Source organism: Coregonus clupeaformis, chromosome 30 (genome assembly GCF_020615455.1).
Source record: "Coregonus clupeaformis isolate EN_2021a chromosome 30, ASM2061545v1, whole genome shotgun sequence".
In the NCBI taxonomy this organism is placed as follows: Eukaryota; Metazoa; Chordata; class Actinopteri; order Salmoniformes; family Salmonidae; genus Coregonus; species Coregonus clupeaformis.
In genome coordinates, this window is record NC_059221.1 from 51,679,275 (window position 1) to 51,706,063 (window position 26,789).

A 26,789-nucleotide genomic window follows, 5' to 3' on the forward strand; every position below is an offset into this window, starting at 1 on the left:
AACAATAGTACGCAAGTATAAACACCATGGGACCACGCAGCCGTCATACCGCTCAGGAAGGAGACTCGTTCTGTCTCCTAGAGATGAACGTACTTTGGTGCGAAAAGTGCAAATCAATCCCAGAACAACAGCAAAGGACCTTGTGAAGACGCTGGAGGAAACAGGTACACAAGTATCTATATCCACAGTAAAACAAGTCCTATATCGACATAACCTGAAAGCCTGCTCAGCAAGGAAGAAGCCACTACTCTAAGACCACCATAAAAAAAGCCAGACTACGGTTTGCAACTGCACATGGGGACAAAGTTCGTACTTTTTGGAGAGATTTCCTCTGGTCTGATGAAACAAAAATAGAACTGTTTGACCATAATGACCGTTGTTATGTTTGGAGGAAAAAGGGGGCTCCTTGCAAGCCGAAGAACACCATCCCAACCGTGAAGCACGGGGTGGCAGCATCATGCTGTGGGGGTGCTTTGCTGCAGGAGGGACTGGTGCACTTCACAAAATAGATGGCATCATGAGGAAGGAAAATCATGTGGATATATTGAAGCAACATCTCAACACATCAGTCAGGAAGTTAAAGGAATTTCAGGAATTGTGAAAAACTGAGTTTAAATGTATTTGGCTAATGTTTATGTAAACTTCCGACTTCAACTATACCACTAACCCCCGAAGTGCCTTATTGCTTTTATAAACCGGTTGCCAACACAGTAAGGCAAGGAACTACACATCTAAATTGAAAATGTTGCTTTAATAAATAAATTCATAATAAATACATTCCGCCAGAAAAAGTAGTCCGGACACAAGTCTCGTTGCTAGACTGGTTGCTATGCAACATAACCACAGGCTAGCTAGCAAGCTTACATGTATGCAAAAACCGAGCATTAGCACCACTTCTAGAGTGACTAACATGCCAATTATTTATTAATGTTGATCTGAATGTTGCCATTTATTGTGCACAAATGAAAAAATGGTCCCATGTTATCGTTTCTTGTTGGCTCCACGCTGCCGGAATGGATGCCGTTCTTTTAGCTGGGGGAGCTGCTGCTGTGTTGTCAGAGAGAATAGTGCTCCACCACTTCCTAGCTTTGAGATTTGGCCTCCAGTAACATTGAAGAGGGGTTTTGAATCTGTGTCCTCTGACAGACAGTATTTCTCATGCCTCTAGCCAAGCATCCGACAGTTTATGGATTATGGTTGTTCGGAGGCAGTGGTTTGTGTAAATCTGTGACTGGCCACCATTTTGCAGATCTTTGGCAGCATTGTTCACTCCCATCGGCTCTTTTGTGTACCTGAAACATATAAGACAAAATAACGAAGCTAATAGTTAGGCCTACATATCTACCGGTTATATTGTCAGGGTACATTAGAATGATTGAGCTAGCTAGCTAAAAGTTACATACCATATGTATCCATTCACTGGTGGGCAGCTTTGTCGCGCCCCTCTTTCCTCAACTTTTTAATTACGCCGACAGACACGTTGCTCGTTGGGAATTCAGTGTCCTTCTGTATATTCCATGCCAGACTGAGAGGGGGGGGTCGTTGATAGGTCGGTTCAAACCAGCTCTGAGTCCAGTGTAGCTGCTAATCCAATATTCTTCGCCGTTCATGTTTGTCACTGAACCATAAAAGTCTTGTAGAATGACGTTCAGTTCCGTTTTTGTTGTATTCCCAAACTCACAATGTATCCCTTTTTCTGCACACCAGTCAGTGAAGCAGGTAAGTGCCCACTTTGTTTGTTTCACAATGTTCTTTTCATTTAGGTTTCTCTCAAGTTCATCTAAATGCTTATTTTCTACATTGGCATGTCAAACTATTGTTGATGTAGCCATTTTATCGAGGTGAAAAGGCTCAATGATATCAAGGTGAAAAGGCTAACGTCATAGTCATGGTATATTGTCTCACATACACACGGCTAAATGCTGTTTTAGCCAATCAGCATCCAGTATCCAAACCACCCGGTTTATAATAAAGACCATAGTTTCAAGTTTGGGGAAGCTTACAATGTATCCTACCATTTCTACCTATCTGCGTGCCGGTGAAGATTTTTTATATGCGCATTTTCGTGGAACAGTGTCATTTCAATAATGTAGGCCAACACTGGCCTACACCGTGATCCATTGGCGGCTAAAGAAATTAGCGCATGGAACTCAGAGATAGCCTATAGGCCAATGCAGAAGTAGGCCTATATCTTCCATCGTCAACCAAGTAAAGTACATAGGCCTAAAGCCAACAAATAAAAACAGTAGAAAATATCCTGATGAAAATTCTGGTTCTTTCAATAACATTCATCTCTCTACTCCACCTGTCTGCCTCCCTTTCTATCTGTCTTGACTTGAGCTGTTGCTAGTGAAGTGCAACATTGTATAAACTCAGCAGGTTGTTGTGCTCAGGCTAGCACACTCCCTCAACGCTCACATGGAGCACTCCAAACAAAAGACAATGAAAACATTTACAAAACTCCTAAATGATGGTTATGAAATAAACCAAAACTTGTTTCTCACAAGTGTAGCAGGTTGTGAACTCTGCAAACAACAATTCCCCTCTGAGAATGAGAATGGTAAATGACTGTAATACATGCATTAACAGAAATTAATGTAACCAAATGATGGGGATTAACTGTAGTAAAAATTTACATTTACTAGGCCTACTGGTTACATATGAAATGGGGAATTTATAAAAATCAACAAAGGGCAACAATTCACACAATGAAACAATGCATTTGCAAGAATTGGCGGGAGACAGTGGAGCACATTCTGGAGAGTGCATGCATTCTGGAGAGAGACGCCCATATTTTCGCCACACACCTCCCCTTCTTCTTGTCTCAACATTTTAAATTATATTGAAGACCCATTATCTTCACACATTTTAGATGCTTTTCACTGACAGCCGCAACTCAATCAGCTAGGCCTATTGCCACGCATTGCCCAAATAGCTGACTTCCCAAATAGGCATAGGCCTATGCACTTGTGATTTGAAACAATCCAGAGCTATTTAAAAAAAAAGAAACTAATGATCCTCTATGGCTAAGTCAAACTCTCTGGTAAAGTATATTGAATTATTAAATTTTGGCAAAACATCATTGTACTTTAGGGGAAGCCAGCATCTGAACATCCTTTATAATTTGCAAGTGGCTGAAACCAGAGATCTGTATATAATGACGAGATGTCTCCGCCCTAACAATGCAAAGGCGGGAATGCAGGCGTCCAAATTCTCTACGCTATACTTGCTTGTTTTGTCACATAATCAGAATTGTTTTTAGCAACCAGGAAATCGCGGCGATTTCTGCATAGTGCAGCTTTAATAGCCTACTGAGGTATGGAATGCACATGTCCTTTGTGTACAACATGAAGTTTGTAGGCTACACCAGACAAAGACGTTCATCGCTAATCAAGGAGGGGGAAGCGGCAGCGGAGCACTGAGCAGCAGCTACATAGGCAACCGAGTGGACAGCAGCTACGTTAAAAAAGAATCCTGCACATGCGCAGAAATCTCCGTATCTTTAGCGATGGCAAATCGGGTTTGTACTTGTTTGCACTATGTGTTATTGATACTCATTCAATTACAAACAAAATATAAAAAAGGAAAACACAAACGCAGATAATTTTTTCTAAAATGTTTCTTAGCAGAGTAAAATTGCCCAAAAATACAGAAAAATTGATGAGTGACATCTCAATTTTTTTAATCAACATAGTAAAACCAATCAACTAACCAAAGGCCACCCAAAACATATTACATTTAACATAAACATATTTCATGCAATAAAGCAAATGACAGAACAACCAATGTCCCAGAAATGCATTATTTGATAAAAAACGTGATTTATAAAAGGGACCAAGCTAAACGTCTGTTTGTGTAGCCACATTCTAACAACTGGCAAACTTGGCTACAAACAGTTAATTGATGTCCATCACTCCCAAGTTTGATACCAAAGCACAAATGCATACTGTACTGTACACATGCTAGAGCAGATAGCCATAGCTGCTAATTGGTGGCCATTAACATACATTGTCCACCAGCACCACTAACTAAAACAACATTCACTCATGATGATATCCCATGATATCCCATGTAGCTATTACAGTTAATTTTTTTTACAGTCAGAATATCTGAGTTCAGTGTCATAACACAAGTAAACAGTGGCAGTAGTAGCAAGCAGCTGGGATCCATAATAACATACTACAACCAAGTTGTTTGTCAAAGAGGTCTGTGAGCAAGTGTGCTATGGTGTGTGCGCAGGACAATTTCATGCATTTCTTCTTATCAAATTTGAAACAAAAACAGAGCATAAAAATAACACATTTCTCTCCAAAGGTAGGTTTGGGGTCTCTGAACTGTACCAGGCCTTATTATGGGAATGACGTCACACTTCCTGGGTAAAATAGGGGTCCTGGAGGCCCTGCCATCATTTGGACTGACATCAAAATGTTGGATAAGGCAGTTTTAATGCTTTGGTTTTTATATAATACACAGAATAGCAACATTACAGTACAATATCAACAAATGTCTTTAATTGACAGTAGAGTCAGCACACTTTATCACATGACAGTGGAGAGGGTCTGCCTCACCAACCCCCTCTGTGTCACTACATTGCATCTCTTTTATAGACCCCTGAGTTTTGCTGATTGTGATTGGTCCCTCAAGAGTTCCCACGATAGGTCACATTGGTGAAAGTGGTAGTGGCTCCTTTGTACAAGGGGTTGTTAGCCTGGAAAATGGTAACAAATAGAGGACAATATATCAAATATCTAATCAGACACGTGTCATATTGACATGGATAAATATTCTTGCCATTCATATTTTCTCCATCAAATGGCAGCTTTGTCTTAAAAGCATAATTGAACTCACCGTGTCCCACTTGGCCTTAGCCCTCTCCTCCTCAAACTTGGCGAACTCTCGGCGGTCGTGGACGGTGACCAGCAGCTTCCAGATGAGCAGGCCAGCCAGACCCAGAAACAAGATGGCCCCCGCCACCGCCATGAGAACCACCAGGATATCAGGTCCTTTGGGGCAGTCTGAAAGAGAGGGAAGAGAACAGGAGGAGAGAGGAGAAGAGAGAGGATTGAGCAGGGAAAATAAAGATGAAAAAGAGGGGAGGGTTTGGGTGGATGAGATTTGTGTCGGCAATGGGGCACTAGCATTAATGCACCTCGTCTGGCTTTGGGGTTGTCTTTGTTCCTCTTGGGTGCGTGTCAGAGGGGAGAAGACTACCAGGGGTGGCAGGGCTGAATGGTATTATCAGCTTTAGAGAACCAGTCTGCCCTCTCTGTACCTGCTCTACTCTATTGGTGCCTGCCAGCCACACAGACAAAGACTGACATGGCACCCAGGAACACACTATTCTTAGCTAGGGAGAAAAATGTACTCCTCCTACAGCTCCCGACTTCGGTCCTATGCACACATAGTACTGCACATTATTTCTACACACACAATAATTATCTAGAAAACTAAAGGAATTCACTCTCATCCAGACCCTGTCAAACACATATGATATGCAGTACATAAGCACAGAACTCAGACCCATTCACACACTGATGGACACACTCACCAGGCTCCATGACATACAGGATGGACTTGCCGCTGGCATCCTCATAGTACTGGAAGCGCTCCACACAGTCATTCTCATCCTTATAGGTGCAGTTCACAGCATTCTTCTCATAGAAGACTGGGATGAGAGATAGGGTTATAGATCCAAGTGGAGGATAGAGAGAGAGAGAGAGACAGAGAGAGAGAGAGAGAGAGAGAGAGAGAGAGAGAGAGAGAGAGAGAGAGAGAGAGAGAGAGAGAGAGAGAGAGAGAGAGAGAGAGAGAGAGACCAGATGAGGAGCTGGAGGTTAATTATATTGATTTTGCAGCACATAGTAAATTCAATGGATACATAACAATAAATATATCAACAAAGGACAAAAACAATAGAAGCAGCAGTGCCCACAGGAATTAGACCTCTAAAGCAGATATGAATAAACCAGTCCGTACCAAAACAGTACAGTCCTACCGCATATTGAGAAAGCTAATAGCAGCTGGGATGAAGGAGAGTTTTTACCTATTCGTTTTAAACCTAAGGAGCCTGTTTCTGAGCTCTAAGGGAAACAAACGAGGATGCTAGGAGTCTCTCAGAATGGATGGCTCCTTGCGAATGACTCGTGTCTGTTACTGGTGAGAAAGGTCAGTTACTGTAAGTTCATACCAATGATCCTGCTACCTAGTTTCACAATGTTACCCAGCCTGTTCTGGCTCTTTAGGTTTAGATTACCGAACCAGCAGACCATACTGAATGTTAAAATGGATTCAATGTAGGATCTCTAGAAAATGGTCATCAGCGTCATATCCACCCTGAAACTGCAGAGTTTCCTCAGGAAGAACAAGCTCCGAGACTGTAGAGAGATTGGGGCCTCAATGTGGACTGTTAACACACACAGTTTTGACTCCATATCACAAACCTGTAGTCTGGAGCTACATGTATATAACATGCTTTAAACTACTTAAAGGAGCAATTAGGGTAAATGCCTTGCTCAAGGGCACATTGACAAATATTTCACATAGTCGGCTCAGGGATTCGAACCAGCAACCTTTCGGGTACTTGCCCAGCGCTCTTACCCGCTAGGCTACCTGCCGCTCACATGATGAACTATGTGAGAACATCAAGAACTTTAACACCCAGTGTAAATAATGCAATCTGTTGCATGGAGAGCATGGTGAACACACAATAAGGGAACATTGTGTAATAGTTCTTACCTAGTTCTTCCACCTTGTGAATTTCATCCCTGCAGATTCGGGCACAGCTTTTCTCCTCAAAGAGACGGCCTCTCTTGAAGTGCTTACATTCAACACATTCCCTGCAGATATAACACAATGTTAATACATCATCATCATCATCCCCATCATCATCATCATCATCATCATCATCATCATCATCATCATCATCATCATCATCACCACCAACTTCTTCATCATTATCATCCTCCTTTTCCTCATCTTCCTTATTGCATCACCATTTCATCATCACCCCTATCACATGTACTCATACAGTATCTGTGTGTAGGCAGTTATACTCTCTCCTGTATTTACTCACTTCTTGATGCTGCAGGCATCAGGGCAGGTTGGACACCTCTCACAAGTGGCCCCGTAGGCCCCTGGCTGGGTGCACTCACAGGCCCCACACACACACTGGCCCCGGCCACTGCACAACAGGCCCATGCTGGACATGCAGGTGTCTGTCCGGGTGGAACAGTTACAGTTCTCCCCCATCCAATCAGAGCCACACTTGCAGAAGCCACAGTCACATTTACCATGGCCTGGCAGAGACAGAGAGAGAGGATGGGCCATGTTTCATGGACATTTTATGTCATATTTTTATACATTAGGTTTGTCTTTCTCTCATACATCACGTTATAAGTACTGGACAAACCCATGAGTGCAATTACAACCCTGGCCTAGAATGTTATGAATTTCAAAGCAATGTGTGTGTGAGTGGTTGTGCGTGTGTTTTTGCCAGATTGTATCTACACTGAACTAAAATATAAATGCAACATGTAAAGATCCCATAAATGTTCCATATGCACAAAAAGCTTATTTTGCTCAAATTTTGTGCACAAATTTGTTTACATCCCTGTTAGAGAACATTTCTCCTTTGCCAAAATAATCCATCCACCTGACAAGTGTGGCATATCAAGAAGTTGATTACTTCTCTGCCTCCGACCGCACGGCACTACACCTGAACATCTAATGAAATGGCTACCCAGACTATTTGCGTTTTTAGAGAATTTGGCAGTACGTCCAACTAACCACATGTATGGCGTTGTGTGGGCAAGCGGTTTGCTGATGTCAACGTTGTGAAAAGAGTGCCCCCTGGTGGACTGTGGGGTTATGGTATGGGCAGGCATAAACTATGGACAACGAACACAATTGCATTTTATCTATGGCAATTTGAATGCACAGAAATACCATGACGAGATCCTGAGGCCCATTGTGAGGCCCATTTTCTTTAAGGTATCTGTGACCAACAGATGCGTATCTGTATTCCCAGTCATGTGAAATCCATAGATTAGGGCCTAATGAATTAATTTCAAATGACTGATTTCCTCATATGATCTGTAACTCAGTAAAACCTTTGAAATTGTTGATTGTTGCGTTTATATTTTTGTTCAGTATAATTTTCAGCAGATCTGCATGTGTTTGTCTCTGTATGTATTAATGAGTGTATTGAGAGCATGGGCAGGTAGGCGTGATGAGTCCATATTGAGTAATAATTCCCAAAACATTAAGTCATCAATTCATGACCAGACAGTGCAGACAATGGCAGGATAAGCTCCCTTCTTAAGGAAGCAAACTAGTAATCCATCCCACTGTTCCCCTCCCAACACTGGCGCAATCCCTGGCTGTGATGACCACTCCCTGGAGCCTCCTCAATATCTCTCAGCCCAGCCAGCAAAGTTGAGAAATTATTGTTTGATTGCCCTCAGACAGACATACTAGAGCAACCAGCTATTTCCCACAGGATGAAGGATAAAGCAACAGGTCTGGGCAATGAATGACTAAGAGCAGAGACTAACTGAGTCACTGACTCAGAGCTCAGCTGGGTTAGAGTTACCAATGGAAACTAAACAGGGGTCTGTAAACTGTAAAAACAGGCCCTTAGAGACATGGCCATTGTTGTTTTCAGGTGAAACCACCTCCTTCAGCTGAATTCCCCAGTTCCCACCCCCTGTCTGACTCTGTCATCACTATGAGATAATGTGTGTGTGTGTGTGTGTGTGTGTGTGTGTGTGTGTGTGTGTGTATACGTGATGAAAGAGGCAGCTATAGTTACAAAGGGTCGCTTTACTGTCTTGCAGGCACATAAGTGGTCTGTGTTGAGCTGGTTAATGTTTTACAGCAAGGATCATCAACATCTAGTTGATCTAGTCAGGCACGGGACAATTTTTTCTTGAGTGGATGGTCCGGGGGCCGGAACATAATTACAAGTAATTTGTAGACTGCAAATTGACCGCAAGAAGCCCAAACAGATATAATATTTGGCTAAAACATAATAATTTCAAATTATTCTTATTTTCTTCTCCGAAAACATGGGGGGCCAAATAAAACCACCTGCGGGCCAAATTGGAGAGAGCACTGACCCAACTGAATGCTTTTGACTGGGACAAAATCAATACATAGTAAAGAAAGTCCCGGTTTTCCTCTCTTAAAACCTTGTTTGGCTAATGCTCCTTATACTCTCCCTCATCCGCACAGTGAGTTCATGCTTGTGCCTTGTTTTCTCTACTTTACTTGTTCTAGGGTCAAGTCAGAGACATGAGAAGGAGTTTCTAGGTATACATCCCAAATGGCACCCTATTACCTATATAGTGCACTACTTTTGACTTGAGCGCTATGTGCACTATATATGAAATAGGGTGCCATTTGGGATGCATGCCTAAATCATCTGCCTCGGTCTGAGAAGGCACTCTAATCCTCCAATTTATCAAGTAGTAAACATAAACTACAGAGACACATAAACCAGGAGGGAGGACAGAGCGAATGAGAGCGAAGCAGTGGAGGAAGTCATAGACAGAAATATAAAGAAAGAGAGAGAGAGAGAAAGAGGGGGGTACTGTAAACACACCGATGAGAGAATCATTTTAAAAAGAGAGGAGATGAGTGGGAGTATTGGTGATGGAGATGAACTTTAAACAGGGAGATAGAGAGGAGAGGATAGAAAGAGAGGGCAGCGTGCCAGAGGAATGCTAACTTTCATGTTCTCTCCAGCCTGTTTGTGTGCCCTGTGGGTGTGCTTGCTGACTCCTGCTCTGCTGTGCTCTGCTGCCACAGTCTTAGCCCCAGCTCTAGCCCCAGCTCTAGCCCCAGCTCCAGCCCCAGCTCTAGCCCCAGCTCTTTCCCAGCCCCAGCCCCAGCTCTAGCCCCAGCTCCAGCCCCAGCTCCAGCCCCAGCTCCAGCTCTAGCCCCAGCTCCAGCCCCAGCTCCAGCTCCAGCCCCAGCTCCAGCCCCAGCCCTAGCTCCAGCCCCAGCTCTAGCCCCAGCTCTTTCCCAGCCCCAGCCCCAGCTCTAGCCCCAGCTCCAGCCCCAGCTCCAGCCCCAGCTCCAGCTCTAGCCCCAGCTCCAGCCCCAGCTCCAGCCCCAGCTCCAGCTCTATCCCCAGCTCCAGCCCCAGCTCCAGCTCTAGCCCCAGCTCCAGCCCCAGCTCTAGCCCCAGCTCCAGCTCTAGCTCCAGCCCCAGCTCTAGCCCCAGCTCCAGTCCCAGCTCTAGCCCCAGCTCCAGCTCTAGCCCCAGCTCCAGCTCCAGCCCCAGCTCCAGCTCTAGCCCCAGCTCCAGCCCCAGCTCTAGCCCCAGCTCCAGCTCCAGCCCCAGCTCTAGCCCCAGCTCCAGTCCCAGCTCTAGCCCCAGCTCCAGCTCTAGCTCCAGCCCCAGCTCTAGCCCCAGCTCCAGCTCTAGCCCCAGCTCCAGCTCTATCCCCAGCTCTAGCCCCAGCTCCAGCCCCAGCTCCAGCTCTAGCCCCAGCTCCAGCCCCAGCTCCAGCTCCAGCCCCAGCTCCAGCCCCAGCCCCAGCTCCAGCCCCAGCTCTAGCCCCAGCTCTTTCCCAGCCCCAGCCCCAGCTCTAGCCCCAGCTCCAGCCCCAGCTCCAGCCCCAGCTCCAGCTCTAGCCCCAGCTCCAGCCCCAGCTCCAGCCCCAGCTCCAGCTCTAGCCCCAGCTCCAGCCCCAGCTCCAGCTCTAGCTCCAGCTCCAGCCCCAGCTCTAGCCCCAGCTCCAGCTCTAGCTCCAGCCCCAGCTCTAGCCCCAGCTCCAGTCCCAGCTCTAGCCCCAGCTCCAGCTCTAGCCCCAGCTCCAGCCCCAGCTCCAGCTCTAGCCCCAGCTCCAGCCCCAGCTCTAGCCCCAGCTCCAGCTCTAGCTCCAGCCCCAGCTCTAGCCCCAGCTCCAGTCCCAGCTCTAGCCCCAGCTCCAGCTCTAGCTCCAGCCCCAGCTCTAGCCCCAGCTCCAGCTCTAGCCCCAGCTCCAGCTCTATCCCCAGCTCTAGCCCCAGCTCCAGCTCTATCCCCAGCTCCAGCTCCAGCCCCAGCTCCAGCTCTAGCCCCAGCTCCAGCCCCAGCTCTAGCCCCAGCTCCAGCTCTAGCTCCAGCCCCAGCTCTAGCCCCAGCTCCAGTCCCAGCTCTAGCCCCAGCTCCAGCTCTAGCTCCAGCCCCAGCTCTAGCCCCAGCTCCAGCTCTAGCCCCAGCTCCAGCTCTATCCCCAGCTCCAGTTCCAGCCCCAGCCCCAGCCCCAGCCCCAGCTCCAGTCCCAGCTCCAGCCCCAGCTGGAGAGGGGGGGGGGGTACTGTAAACACACCGATGAGAGAATCAGCGTGCCAGAGGAATGCTAACTTTCATGTTCTCTCCAGCCTGTTTGTGTGCCCTGTGGGTGTGCTTGCTGACTCCTGCTCTGCTGTGCTCTGCTGCCACAGTCTTAGATCCAGCCCCAGCCCCAGCTCTAGCCCCAGCTCTAGCCCCAGCTCCAGCTCTAGCCCCAGTCCCAGCTCCAGCCCCAGCCCCAGCTCCAGAGCAGAGGGAGAAATACACACCCTCAGGGGGATGTGGGAGGGCCTGGGGTCAGGAGGACGGGATGGGTCTTGGGGGAGACTCAGATTGAGCTGGGGCCCAGGGACTCTGATACTGTACTGTTCTTCACACAGCAATGACATCATGCCAACAAGACTCCAGAGACACAGGCTGACTATGTTGAGTCTCCTTCAGCGTGCTCCACTGGCTCTACTCTCTAAATATGGAGTTCTGGACTGTTGCATTTCTGTGTCATTCATTCCAACCCTAGACGCTTCATACAAGAGTAGATCTCATTGACTAAGACCACAATCCCACAAACGACATCTTTTCCACTGACAAAACCATAGCTAATGCTGAGTTAAGATATAAATGACTGTTTTAACCAAATATGTCCCATTCCCAAGTCCTGACTTCACCCTAACCATCATACATAACATTTCACACATAGCACACACTATAAAAAAGCCAACTTAGCCAATTGCTTAATCAGCATTATTCTGTGAATTGAGTAGACTTCAGAAGGACAAGAAATTGAGCTAATGTGTGAAGGTTTGTTCACTCAACAAACGTTGCTCACATTGAGCTGAATGTACTGTATATAAACTTGTTTGCCTTTGGAGTAAAATTACAAATATATATTTGCTCAAAACCATGCCCATCATTATCATATTTCCCAGCATGATCTATTGCAGGTTGATTTTCAGAATTGTTTGTTTCAATACCTGTGTTTTTGCATGTACATTGATTGGATGATTAATCTTATGCTACACAAACATAAATAACATACATTTTTCTAAACTAATCTAATCTAATCTAATCTAATCTAATCTAATCTAATCTGTAAGTAGTTGGACTTTTTGCACCCATTACTGAGATAGCTGTTCCAGTTTATATGATTTAGGTAGTCTCAATAATCAGTCTTTCCTACCCTGGCAGTCATTCTCAATGCAGGTTGCGGGTAATTAAAAGTTCAAATTGTTGGATATCCTCACTCTGGCTGGACTCCAATAGGAATTACACTTCGCAAGCCAGCATAATGTGACTTGCAGGCTTGATGTGGCCTGTAAATCAGGAGTTTCAAAGAAAGGCCTTATGATATATGTAATTTATTGTCGTGAAGAGTTTAATTTTACACTGGGAAATATGCAAATAACGTAGAATAAATTAAAATTTGAAGTTGAGTGAACATACAATTAAACTTGAGAATGTATGTTGGTTCAGCTATATGCCCAAATGTTGAGCAAATGCACAATCCTATTGCAGCTGGTTGCCTTACGTAAATTGAATAAATGGAAACAATTCCGGTTCACATGACGCCCCTCTTGTTCAGCCCACAGGCCCTTTCTATGGTGCCTTCCCAAAGGGCCAGACTGTTTGGGTTAGGAGATGCTGTCTCACGCGACTCAGACCCCCCCGCCTTCCCGTCTAAATCCCTGTGGAGGGACGCTATGGCTGGGTGAGGTGAGAGAAGGATGAGGAAAAGTCTGGACAATGTGAAAACAAACAGAACATTTGAAGCGGTTGACCATGGGAACATCCTCATTCCTTGGACTCAAGGCTACACTGGGAACTAATGGGAACTATCTATTTGACAACAAAGGATGTCTTATGGAGGGAATTAAACAGTGTATTTTCAGTAAAATACTATAATATACTACATAGCTCTTTCCCTGGAAACATCAAGAACTTACAGATATAACTTCTGTACAGGTATCCAGTGCATCTCATTCTTTCAGTGAGTACAACAGCAACTGGCCAATCTGACTCTAACCTCTGTTACCATAAGCACAGTGCTGGTTGTCTAATAAAGCTCAGCTAAGGGAATGGCTGTGGTTAAAACACAGAGTTATAGCTACAGCCAACACATACATAAATGCAGCAACAGCACCATGACTCATCTGCTATGCAGCAACATTCAATTATCTAACGACAGGACCTATTAAAATGTTGTTACTTTGATTGAGCAACGGGTGTGCTGTGCAGGCATGCAGTAGGGAGAGATGATCAGGTATGACATCTCATACTTCATTCCGAAGAGTGGTTAGAAGATTGATAGAATCAGTGAGTTCTGTGAGCTTGTTTACTCCACTAGAATGATCATGGAAGAAGACGTGGTTTTGATTTGAATAATTTGAATAACTTCTTGTGAATAAGTGTATTGTAAACATGTACCGTTTCCTTCGAATGTTTTCACATTTATAATACAATCTAAGTGTAAGAGCAGACTGGGTATATCCATTGGAGCTACAGTACAGTAGGCATAATGAATTTGAGCAAATGTCAGAGGTCAAGGACATCGACCAATTGTGAACCACCGCATTCTCTGTTTATCGCTAAACAACATTGTGTAGTCTTCTTGGCCTATTTCAAAGGCAACAACGGACAGTATATGGCATGTAATAAGAATGTGGGGTAACACCTTATTTTATAGCCTGGTTTAAACCGGTACTTACCTAGTATTTACATTGTATTAACTATGAAACTTTGTGGTAACAATGGATCCCAATGGATTACCACATGTGGTGTTCAAGAGCCAAGCTGAAAGAGAACGTTTTAGATTATCTACGATTAAAGCCAAGCAAATCACAGAATGGGTTAAATTAACAGTAAAAGAGTTAAAGTGACAGTAAAAGAGAGAGAGAGGTTGTGTTTTCTCTAACAGGAGGTAAGCTTGGCTTCTTATATGGTGTTGAGTAAAGCTTAAACCATGTATTTAGATTGTAGGTAGGTATTGTAGTTAGGTATTATAGGTAGCTTACTTAGGTAGTTATTGTAGGTTATTGTAGGTAATCATTGTAGGTAAGTATTGTATTCGGCGGACCCCGGCGAAGCACGAGGCTAGCTAACCCACTACTTGGACCAACAAAGCTAGCTAGCTAGCGGGTAGCTACTGGTAACTTTTAGCAACTGTGGTTAGTTGTTTCCAATGTTATTTCACGCTTAAGAGTACCTGTGATTGAGCCAGCTAGCTGCCTACCATTCAACTGTGTTTCTAACCTCATTATCAGAGGCATTAACGTTAGGTGGTTGGTAGCTGCTGTACTTAATTACAGCTACTGATTGCAGTCTGCCACCCAGACAGCTAAGTTTGGCTTTATACATAGCTTGGGCTTTGTCGAGTAAGGCTTAAACTATGTATTTAGATTGTAGTTAGGTATTATAGGTAGGCATCGTGGGCTGTATATTATTAGGTATTATAGGTAGGCATCGTGGGCTGTTGTGGGTAGTTGTTGTATGTAGTTATTGTAGGTTACTTTTGTATTCGGCGGTGCCGGGTGTAGCACGAAGCTAGCTAGCTAACTCACCTCCTGAACTAGCTGGCGAGCAGCTATTAGCAACGGTAGCTACTAAATACAATATCCTTTTAGCCAGCTACATTCGTTCGCAGCGACGCCGTTTTTCAAACAAAGTCAACACAGCAGCCATTGCTAGCTAGCCAACACTACCAGCTAGCTGTACTGTAGTAGCTAAATACAATATCTTTGTGCTAGCTAGCCAACGTTTAATTATTGCTGCGTTATGAAAGAACTAGACACGGACACAAATTATTTGTTTAGTGTGTTAACACACTATTGGTAGTTTGTTGTAACCAAGTATTGGTGCTAAACTGTGTGTTATTGGATGCTAGCATGCTAGTTAGCTATGGCGTCATAGTTAGCTAGCTGAATAAAGTAAGTTGAGTCCATTCCTTGAAACATTGAACCGCTGTAGTTTACAACAATTCTAATTTCTAAAGTGGAAGTTGGGAGAGTTTTATTCGGGTGGTTCAGTGAAACAATTATAGTTTCTGAGGTGGAAGTTGGGAGAGTTATATTTTTTTGGTGAGGGGAGGCCCTGCTCTCTCCTTTCCCAGATGTTTAGTTCATTTCATTCCGATCTCCTCTGCATTATTGTAGCCATCTGCTACAGCCTGTCAACTATGCCTCTGCCTATCCCTGTTCTCTCCTCTCCGCACAGGCTACTCAAACGCCTCACACCGCGTGGCTGCTGCCTCTCTAACCTGGTGGTCCCTGCACGCACCACACACCTGGAGTTCCAGGTCTCAGGCAGCCTCTGGAACTGCCGTTCTGCTGCCAACAAGGCTGACTTCATCCCAGCCTATGCTACCCTCCAGTCCCTCGACTTCCTGGCGCTGACGGAAACATGGATTACCACTGAAAACACTGCTACTCCTACTGCTCTCTCCTCGTCTGACCATGTGTTCTCGCATACCCCGAGAGCATCTGGTCAGAGGGGGTGGTGGCACAGGAATCCTCATCTCTCCCAAGTGGTCATTCTCAATTTTCCCCTAACCCATCTGTCTATCTCCTCATTTGAATTCCACGCTGTCACAGTCACTAGCCCATTTAAGCTTAATATCCTTGTCATCTATCGCCCTCCAGGTTCCCTTGGAGAGTTCATCAATGAGCTTGACGCCTTGATAAGTTCCTTTCCTGAGGATGGCTCACCCTTCACAGTTTTGGGGGATTTCAACCTCCCTACGTCTACAATTGACTCATTTCTCTCTGCCTCCTTCTTTCCACTCCTCTCCTCTTTTGACCTCACCCTCTCACCGTCCCCCCTACTCACAAGGCAGGCAATACGCTTGACTTCATCTTTACTAGATGTTGCTCTTCTACTAATCTCACTGCAACTCCCCTCCATGTCTCCGACCACTACTTTGTATCCTTTTCTCTCTCGCTCTCCTCCAACACTACTCACTCTGCCCCTACACAGATGGTAACGCGCCGCCGCAACCTTCGCTCTCTCTCTCCCACTACTCTCTCCTCTTCCATCCTATCATCTCTTCCCTCTCCTCAATCCTTCTCCCTCCAATCTCCTGATTCTGCCTCCTCAACCCTCCTCTCCTCCCTTTCTGCATCCTTTGACTCCCTGTGTCCCCTATCCTCCCGGCCGGCTCGGTCCTCCCCTTCAGCTCCGTGGCTTGATGACTCATTGCGAGCTCACAGAACAGAGCTCCGGGCAGCTGAGCGGAAATGGAAGAAAACTAAACTCCCTGCCGACCTGGCATCTTTTCACTCCCTCCTCTCTACATTCTCTTCATCTGTTTCTGCTGCTAAGGCCACTTTCTACCACTCTAAATTCCAAGCATCTGCCTCTAACCCTAGGAAGCTCTTTGCCACATTCTCCTCACTGCTGAATCCTCCCCCCCCCCCCCCCTCCTCCCTCTCTGTGGATGACTTCGTCAACCACTTTGAAAAGAAGGTTGATGACATCCGATCCTCGTTTGTTAAGTCTAATGACACTGCTGGTCCTGCTCACACTGCCCTACCCTATGCTTTGACTTCTTTCTCCCCTCTCTCTCCAGATAAAATCTTGCAACTAGTGACTGCAGGCCGCCCAACAACCTGCCTGCTTGACCCCATCCCCCTCCTCTCTTCTCCAGACCATCTCCGGTGACCTTCTCCCCCTACCTCACCTCGCTGATCAACTCATCCTTGACCGCTGGCTATGTCCCTTCCGTCTTCAAGAGAGCGAGAGTTGCACCCCTTCTCAAAAAAACCAACACTCGATCCCACTGATGTCAACAACTACAGACCAGTATCCCTTCTTTCTTTTCTTTCCAAAACTATTGAGCGTGCCGTCTTTAGCCAACTCTCTTGCTATCTCTCTCAGAATGACCTTCTTGATCCAAACCAGTCAGGTTTCAGGACTGGTCATTCAACTGAGACTGCTCTTCTCTGTGTCACGGAGGCTCTCCGCACTGCTAAAGCTAACTCTCTCTCCTCTGCTCTTGTCCTTCTAGACCTGTCTGCTGCCTTTGATACTGTGAACCATCAGATCCTCCTCTCCACCCTCGCCGAGCTGGGCATCTCCGGCGCAGCTCACTCCTGGATTGCGTCCTACCTGACCGGTCGCTCCTACCAAGTGGCGTGGCGAGAAGCTGTCTCCGCACCACGTGCTCTCACCACTGGTGTCCCCCAGGGCTCAGTTCTAGGCCCTCTCCTTTTCTCCCTATACACCAAGTCACTTGGCTCTGTCATATCCTCACATGGCCTCTCCTATCATTGCTACGCTGACGATACACAACTAATCTTCTCCTTTCCCCCTTCTGATAACCAGGTGGCGAATCGCATCTCTGCATGTCTGGCAGACATATCAGTATGGATGACGGATCACCACCTCAAGCTGAACCCTGGCAAGACGGAGCTGCTCTTCCTCCCGGGAAGGACTGCCCGTTCCATGATCTCGCCATCACGGTTGACAACTCCGTTGTGTCCTCCTCCCAGAGTGCGAAGAGCCTTGGCGTGACCCTGGACAACACCCTGTCGTTCTCCGCTAACATCAAGGCGGTGACCCGATCCTGCAGGTTCATGCTCTACAACATTCGGAGAGTACGACCCTGCCTTACACAGGAAGCGGCACAGGTCCTAATCCAGGCACTTGTCATCTCCCGTCTGGATTACTGCAACTCGCTGTTGGCTGGGCTCCCTGCCTGTGCCATTAAACCCCTACAACTCATCCAGAATGCCGCAGCCCGTCTGGTGTTCAACCTTCCCAAGTTCTCTCACGTCACCCCCCTCCTCCGCACACTCCACTGGCTTCCAGTTGAAGCTCGCATCCGTTACAAGACCATGGTGCTTGCCTATGGAGCAGTGAGGGGAACGGCACCTCCGTACCTTCAGGCTCTGATTAGTCCCTACACCCAAACGAGGGCATTGCGTTCATCCACCTCTGGCCTGCTGGCTCCCTTCCTCTGCGGAAGCATAGTTCCCGCTCAGCCCAGTCAAAACTGTTCGCTGCTCTGGCACCCCAATGGTGGAACAAGCTCCCTCACGACGCCAGGACAGCGGAGTCACTCACCACCTTCCGGAGACATTTGAAACCCCACCTCTTTAAGGAATACCTGGGATAGGATAAAGTAATCCTTCTACCCCCCAATTTGTAAGTCGCTCTGGATAAGAGCGTCTGCTAAATGACGTAAATGTGCCCTTGAGCAAGGCACTTAACCCTAATTGCTCCTGTAAGTCGCTCTGGATAAGAGCGTCTGCTAAATGACTAAAATGTAAATGTAAATGTAATGTTCTAAGGAAAGGGAAATCTCCTCTTTCCTGCTAAAACCATAGGCCTGCCAAAAATGGTAAATGATAATTGTAATGACAGATGTGGTTCACATTCTAAAGCAAACACAGAGAAGGAATGTTACAAAAACAACCTGTTGACTTATGTTGATGAATAATGCTTCAAAACTCAGCAGAAAATAACATGCAGTAAAAGAAACCAACATGGCTGTCTCATTGACAGATACAACAGTGTATCTATCCACTCACCTGAGCAGATCTCTCCTTTGAACCGCAGGCAGTTGAAGTCATCACACTCGCAGTACTTGCCCCACACCTTTCCAAAGCCACTAGTGTGGCAGGAGCACTGGCCACACACACAGTTGCCCCTCCCACTGCAGATGGGGTCCTCAGCTTTGGGGCTGCAGTTGCCCTGGTCTGAGGGCCTGTAGTCCCCGTCAGCACACTCACAGCGGTCTCCCAGGCGCCCCGGGTGACACTGGCACACACCACACTCGTAGGTCCCGTTGCCCTGGTTACAGAGAGGGCTCTCGGGCTGAGCTGCGGCCTCACAGTCACACCCACAGGCGAAGTGGACCATAACCTCCAGGGCGTCCTTGAAGCCCACAGGTTTAATGGTGAAAGTACGGTTCTTCTCCTTAGGGCAGCCGCGTAAACTGGCCTCCACACTGAACGACACCTGGGGGGAAAGGTGTGTGTGATACAGCAGGTTAATATTTGAACTGTGCAGTAAGAACAGAGCATTATTCCTATACCTAAGATCTGACACTAGGCCAGGCATTTAACATCCAGATGGTGAGTGGTACAGGTACTGACTGTGTCTCCGATCTTAAGTCCGGAGCAGGACTTGAGTCCCTGGATGAGCTCTCCGTTGAGGCAGGTGGCGTTGAAGGACAGGGCCAGCTCCTCTGGAACACCCAGCAGCTCCAGCTCCACCTTGGAACGGATTCTCTACTCCACAGGTCAGGGGTCAAGGGGCAGAGGTCAGAGGTCAGAATGAACTCAATCAGAAACATAAACGATTCAGAAAACCTCTACTCTTAGTCTCTGCGTAAATGGATACAGTGTGTATATACAGTGTTCTATCTGTCACACATTGGCTCTTGGGAAGTCAAATAGACTGTTTGAGAATTAAAGGGGGGCTGAACTCACTCATTTCACCTCGCTTTTCCACGTCCTCATTAAGAAATACTAGAAGCAATGAGAGTTTGAAGTGGAAGTGTTGTGTTTGCTAGCGTTGTGTGTTCCTCTTGAAATATCCCAAACAGCCAATGTACGCGACGACTGGCTTAGCAACCACATGACGCAGCATGACAAGCTCTGAGCATTTCCTGCTTTCTAGAGTATCAGTATTTTTTATGACAGTTGTGTTTGTTATGCTAACGTTAGCTCCTGTTCGTTCAACATAAGTGTCGTTCTTTCAACATAACATTGGCTACAATGTTATGTTATATTGTCCCTACTGTAGCTCAGTTGGTAGAGCATGGTGCTTGCAACGCAAGGGTTGTGGGTTCGATTCCCACGGGGGGCCAGTATGAAAACATTTATGCACTCACTAACTGTAAGTCGCTCTGGATAAGAGCGTCTGCTAAATGACTAAAATGTAAATGTCTATGTTTTGTTGTCTCATATTAAACAAGTCCGAGGCGCTGCGTGCTAATGGATATTTCTTACCTCGTAAGCATCCAGGATGAGTTGGATCACATTCCCAGAGTCATCCGACAGCGTTCCAACTGTGGTGCCAGGAATGAGCTGGCTGTAGTTCTGAGGAAAGAGGGACCAAGGGGACATAAGACGTACTGTACCATAATCCTACACCTAGTAACCATGGTGACCCTGATAACAGTCAGGTGTACTCACCTGGTAGAGGGACACCACATTGTTGGTCACAGCGAAAATTAGGTTGATGTTGTTCTCAGACATCTTCTCTGTAATCAGAGCCAGAGAGGGGTAGTCCTGAAGGAGAAGACCATCATTATTTTTATTTACATTTACGTCACTTAGCACACGCTCTTATCCAGAGCGACCTACAGTTAGTGAGTGCATACATCATTTTTTATTTAAAAAATGTCAGCCCCCCGTGAGAATTGAACCCACAACCCTGGCGTTAATACGCCATGCTCTACCAACTGAGCTACATCCCTGCCGGCCATTCCCTCTCCTACCCTGGACGACGCTGGGCCAATTGTGCGCCGCCCCATGGATCCATAACGTTTCTCTAGTCTCCTGTGATAACAGAAGAATAGAACTCAAACACACACTCCCGACACACACCACTCACCAGGGCTGAGGACTTGTCATAGTTGTTGTCTTTGTCGATGTGACACTGTCCATCATTGGGCTGCACTAGACCAGCCAGTCGGCCGTCCAGGGCTATGTGTGTCGTAGCATCAGTAGTGAACACCAACAGGTGGGAGGCATCCGCACGCCAGCCTACCTTGTCCTAATGACAGAGGGAGGGAGAGAGATGGAAAGAAGAGGAGAGGAGAGAAACGGTATGTATTCAAGTTTGTGTGCTGTTTCTAAACCACTGATTGTGTGTGTGTGTGTGTGTGTGTGTGTGTGTGTGTGTGCCTGTATGTCTGTAGGTGTGTGCGTACATGCGTGCATGTGTGTATCACCTTGCACACCACTGCCTGTATGACCGCGTCAAAGCCTCCCTCTGGGGAGTCTCTGTTACGAGACACCTGCTGCTTCGCCACCTCTTCAGTGAAGCGCTCCACCTGCTTCGTCAGAGACAGAACGTGCTTGTAGCCAAACTGAGGCAGGCACCGCGTCTGGATCCTACACATCACACCCCATGCCATGCCGAAAACAGGAAGAGGGCAAAAAGGTGGCGAGAGAGAGAGAGAGAGAGAGAGAGAGAGAGAGAGAGAGAGAGAGAGAGAGAGAGAGAGAGAGAGAGAGAAATACGTTGCTGTTAGACACAATTTGACAGCTATTAACAGACAAATCCTGAGGGAATTTGAGCTCCAACATAGTATATCAGCCTTTTTAGAGTCTCAGCAGAATCAAAATCTTCCCCTCTGCAAAATCTCCTCCTCCTCTCCCTCCTTCTCCAACTCTCTGTCCCCTCTAGCCCTCACTCACCCATAGCAAGGGTTCCTGATGGCTTCCTCAGGGTAGGTGTACATATATGGGGACAGGGGCTTGTCCACAAAGGCCCCAAAGCCCATACGCAGGTTGCTGGTGGTGCGGCCCATGGCTGCAGCCAGCTGGTTGCCAAGGGAGCGCAGGCGGGCCAAGTCGTCCTTCATGGAGAAGGAGAGGTCCATCAGATAGTATAGGTCCACTGGGTAGTCCGCCACCTGCTTCACTGTCACTGTGAAACGCCTGGCATCATCTGAGGAGGAGAGAGAGAGAGAGAGAGAGAGAGAGAGAGAGAGAGAGAGAGAGAGAGAGAGAGAGAGAGAGAGAGAGAGAGAGAGAGAGAGAGAGAGAGAGAGAGAGAGAGAGAGAGAGAGAGAGAGAGAGAGAGAGAGAGAGAGAGAGAGAGAGAGAGAGAGAGAGAGGTGGGAGGTAAAGGATAAAAAGGAGAGGGATGAATTTGTGAGAGAGGAAAGGAGAACGAGTGAGAAGGAGATCAAAAAGTATGTAACAATTCCTCTGTTCAATGTACTTTAGATCAGTTATGAAACCATTATACAGTGCATTCGGAAAGTATTCAGACCCCTTGACTTTTTCCACATTTTGTTACGTTACAGCCTTATTCTAAAAGGATAAAATAGTTTTTTCCCCTCTCATCAATCTACACACAATACCCCATTATGACAAAGCAAAAACAGGTTTAGACATTTTTACAAATGTATAAAATAATAATAATTGAAATATCACATTTACATAAGTATTCAGACCCTTTACTCCACCACCATGCTTCACCATAGGGATGGTGCCAGGTTTCCTCCAGACGTGACGCTTGGCTTTCAGGCCAAAGAGTTCAATCTTGGTTTCATCAGACCAGAGAACCTTGTTTCTAATGGTTGAGAGTTTTTAGGTGCCTTTTGGCAAACTCCAAGAGAGCTGTCATGTGCCTTTTACTGAGGAGTGGCCTGATTGGTGGAGTGCTGCAGAGATGGTTGTCCTTCTGGAAGGTTCTCCCATCTCCACAGACAAACTCTGGAGCTCTGTCAGAGTGACCATCGGGTTCTTGGTCACCTCCCTGACTAAGGCCCTTCTCCCCTGATTGCTCAGTTTGGCCGGGCGGCCAGCTCTAGGAAGAGTCTTGGTGGTTCCAAACTTCTTCCATTTAAGAATGATGGAGGCCACTATGTTCTTGGGGACCTTCAACGCTGCAGACATTTCTTGGTACCCTTCGCCAGATCTGTGCCTCAACACAATCCTGTCTCGGAGCTCATGGCTTGGTTTATGCTCTGACATGCACTGTCAACTGTTGGACCTTATATAGACAGGTGTGTGCCTTTTCAAATCATGTCCAATCAATTGAATTTACCACAGGTTGACCCCAATCAAGTTGTAGAAACATCTCAAGGATGATCAATGGAAACAGGATGCACCTGAGCTCAATTTCGAGTCTCATAGCAAAGGCTCTGAATACTTATGTAAATCAGGTTTTTCTGTCTTTTATTTGTAATACATTTGCAAAAATTTCTAAAAACCTGGTTTCGCTTTGTCATTGTGGGGTATTGTGTGTAGATTGATGAGGATTTTGTTGAAAAAAAATCAATTTTAGAATAAGGCTGTAATGTAACAAAATATGGAAAAGGTCAAGGGGTCTGAATACTTTCCAAATGCACTGTATATGGGTGTTTGTATGTAAGCCTATGCTATGTTAGAGTACCTGGTCTCAGAGTGAGGCTGAGTTTCTGGGGTCTGATCTGGGTGACGTCGTCAGCCGCCCCCGATGCCTTGTCACTGAGGGGCGTGTCTTCCTGTACACTGATGGTACTGGAGGGGAACTCTAGCTCCCCTTTCGTACACCCACCATCCAACAGGTTCTGCTTCAGATCACAACGGGACGCACTGGAGCCCCCTTGGCCAAACTCCTGAACCCAGGAAAACAACACACACACTGGTAAGAGTAACAATTCCCAATGAGACAACCAGTAAAGTGACATTGACAATTCAAAAAGTGCATCTAAATACATTACAATAAAATGGGAGGGGGTTCAGTAGATGAATACAGTATTTGGACAGCGACATATTTTTGGTTGTTTTGGCTCTGTACTCCAGACCTTTGGATTTGAAATGATGCAATGACTATGATGTTAAAGTGCAGAATGTCAGCTTTAATTTGAGGGTATTTTCAAACATATCAGGTGAACCATTTAGAAATTACAGCACTTTTTGTACATAGTCCCCCAGGGGATATACTCACTTCCTTAAAGCACCAAGCACAGCTAGGGTGGATAGCCAAACACTGTCTGCAGTTGCTCACCCCTCGAGATGTGCAGATGTTTGAGCCTGAGGTATACACACCAACATAAACATGAGTGAATCGGTAGGAGGTCCAGTAGTGGGAATCATATAAGTCATATATGGACACTTGAATAGGAATCATATAGGCTATGTGCTGTATGGACACTTTTAGATTGATTCTTTATTAGCTTTGAGTGTTTCTGACAATGTTATTCTACTTGCTGTTTTGCTAAGTCATTGTGTCTCATGACCATTTCTCCATATGGACTCTGCATTTAAACCACACTTCTTCTTATTTTCTGTGGTGAGTTGGGCCACAGACGGTTCTGTTTCTCTACCACACACTCTCGTTTCTCTCTCTGCTGGTCCCTCCTCCCCGCTTCCTCTCTGCCCCAGGCTCTACCTCTCTCCTCCTCTGTTACACCATCCCGCTTGCTACCCAGGCCTGTCCTGTCACGCACAGTGTTTTGTAAAACAGCAGTCATGAAGGCAATTCGATGGTAGAGGAAGATACGCACACTGCAGGAATTTCCACCACTGTGGATGACGCTAAAATGTGTGATGTTGACGCTGCTCAATACGTCTCTGATGTTACACAATATGTCTTGCAACAGTTGGTTATAACCTGATTGCAGTCATATCAATTGAAAATGCTATTTCATAGAAAAAATGTTTTCAATGAGATGTACGCTTTGTCTATTAGATATATTGAGGTTTAATTATGTGTTAGATATCCTTTTGTTTATTGGTATTAGGCTACTGTGCATGTTGAAGTGATTGCTTGTCTATATAGCACGGTTTCTATAATGATGGAAAAAACATGAGGCCAAAACAAATACTATGTGAAAGTGCTATCGTATGATGCAAAGGTGTGGCCTGTACAAATATAAGCGCACTCTGGCACGTCTCGAGAATTAGCGCTCCCTTATAAGGAATCAACATATCCAAAGTTCCATTCCAGTAGGGCAATACACTGCCATATAGTTTATTGTTTTAGTAAATAAAATCGTCAAAAACGTTGTGAGTTTTCCTGGAACTTAAGACGTATTACTTATTAAAAACATAGGATACAGCAAAAGTAGAATTAATATTCAGTCGACATACGCACCCTAGAATAGAAAATGATTTATAGAATGGCAGAGGAAAACGTATTGCAGAAAAATTATTGAATGAAAAAGAAAATACTTACCAAGAACTTCAGAAGAAGCTAATAATAAAGCAGACAATATCCATAGTCGGTCAAAAAAAGTTCCCATGTTGGAGAAACCGGTTAGGACTGACTGCTTGACTTTCTCTCCCTGCTCCCCTTCTGTAATAGTATTTGTAGCCTACTCTCAAACCAGTGAATCACCAATTAGAACGCTTTTCCTCATTCTTGCACAATGCAATGCTGATTATGATTCAGAGAGGCTCGGACATACACGTTTAGGCTACTTTATAGAGATAATATATAAATACATAATATATAGGCTATAGTATGGATATTTATTATATTTAAGAATATGCTGTTGGCCTGTTCTCCACGTGTCAATGGTACATATGCGTCTGTCTCTATAATGGTAGCAGGCATCTGTGTGATTCAAGACATTCAAATTGCCTGCTAATCTTTTGAAGTCTATTCGACAATATCCCCCGCCCACCCCCCACCACCCCCCCAAAAAATATAAATAAATAAATGAATACATTTATATATAAACTAAACAAATGTATAAATAAAAATAAAAGAAACATGAAATAGAAAATGTATAGAAATAAAAACATATTGTCAAAAACAATACATTGTTATAACAATGCAGAGAAAAGTGTTTGTAGACATTGTCGTTTACATCTTTGTTTAGTTTTCAGCTAACGGCATGTCCGTTCACCTGATCGCAAACCGCATATAACAAAGGTGAGAAAGTTTCAGAATCAGTGACCTGTGCTTGAAAGCCCCCTAGCGGTTGAAATTGATATTCATTTTCAACCAGAGGACTGTAGGATGAGTTTATAATTATTTGATTATAATCCCAATTAAACTGATGTATTCATACTTGATCTTTTATATATTATTATCTGAGGAGGTTTGAGTTTATCTGCTATTCTTCACAAGAGGGTCTACAGGGCTTTGAGCATATTTTGCTTGTTGTGTGTGTGGCCATGTAGGCTGGGCTATTTACATCCATCCAGTAGACCTGTTTGATGTATTCTTCCTTTATCTGAATCTGACCTGCCTAGTAGCCCTCCCAGGCCTGTCCATTATGGAGTGATGGAGCAGGAGAGAAATTGTGTGCCTCTAAAAGTGCAGGAGGGGGATGAAAACGAGATTAGGTCAATGCCCTGGCCGTCTCCAGCCCCGCCACCACTGCTGCCTACCCGTCACCATCACCGCCACCCCTGTAGAAATTGACTGCCTCTAAGCTTGTCCATTTATTGAATCACTGTTCCTCTCCCCCTATACCCGTTATTCTCTCTGTCTCGCTGGTTGCTAAGCTACTGCCACCAGCCAGTGTTCTGGAATTGCGGCGAGGTGAGGTGATAGAAAAAGAGACATAGATAAGCTGTAATGCCCAGGAAGGCAGGCAGTGTTCTGGCATTAGGCTCTGATTGCTCCTGGTGGGGGATAATGCTCCATGGCTCACACTGTGCTGGGTAAAGAGCTAAAGAGGGGGTCAGATGGCACCCAATTAAGACAGTGAGCCGGACCATCGGGAGGAGAGGGGGGTTTGGGGGGTGGGGGGGTGGGGGGTGGGGTGGGGGGGGTGAACAGGAGATTGTTCTTGACCTCTGTCTCAGCTCCATAGAACACTGGTCAAGCTTTTCACCGAGTCTGAGAATGCAATCACTCTGCCAATATCAGTGTTGGGATAACCAAGCGCCGCAAC

General features: G+C 45.8%; 1 protein-coding gene across 1 annotated transcript; it reads right to left on the reverse strand.

Annotated features, from left to right (window-relative positions):
- Window positions 1-3,610: 3,610 nt before the first annotated feature.
- On the reverse strand, window positions 3,611-25,428 carry LOC123481345 (integrin beta-3-like). Its single transcript, XM_045209350.1, has 15 exons — window positions 25,118-25,428; window positions 23,888-23,973; window positions 23,351-23,555; window positions 21,643-21,895; window positions 21,174-21,336; window positions 20,834-20,995; window positions 20,413-20,508; window positions 20,227-20,316; window positions 19,369-19,503; window positions 18,802-19,231; window positions 7,073-7,295; window positions 6,736-6,836; window positions 5,549-5,665; window positions 4,849-5,015; window positions 3,611-4,708 (listed from the first exon to the last, which is right to left on the reverse strand). Exons 1-15 carry the CDS (start codon window positions 25,182-25,184, stop codon window positions 4,640-4,642), a joined length of 2,364 nt encoding a protein of 787 aa, XP_045065285.1. The 5' UTR covers window positions 25,185-25,428; the 3' UTR covers window positions 3,611-4,639.
- Window positions 25,429-26,789: the final 1,361 nt, after the last annotated feature.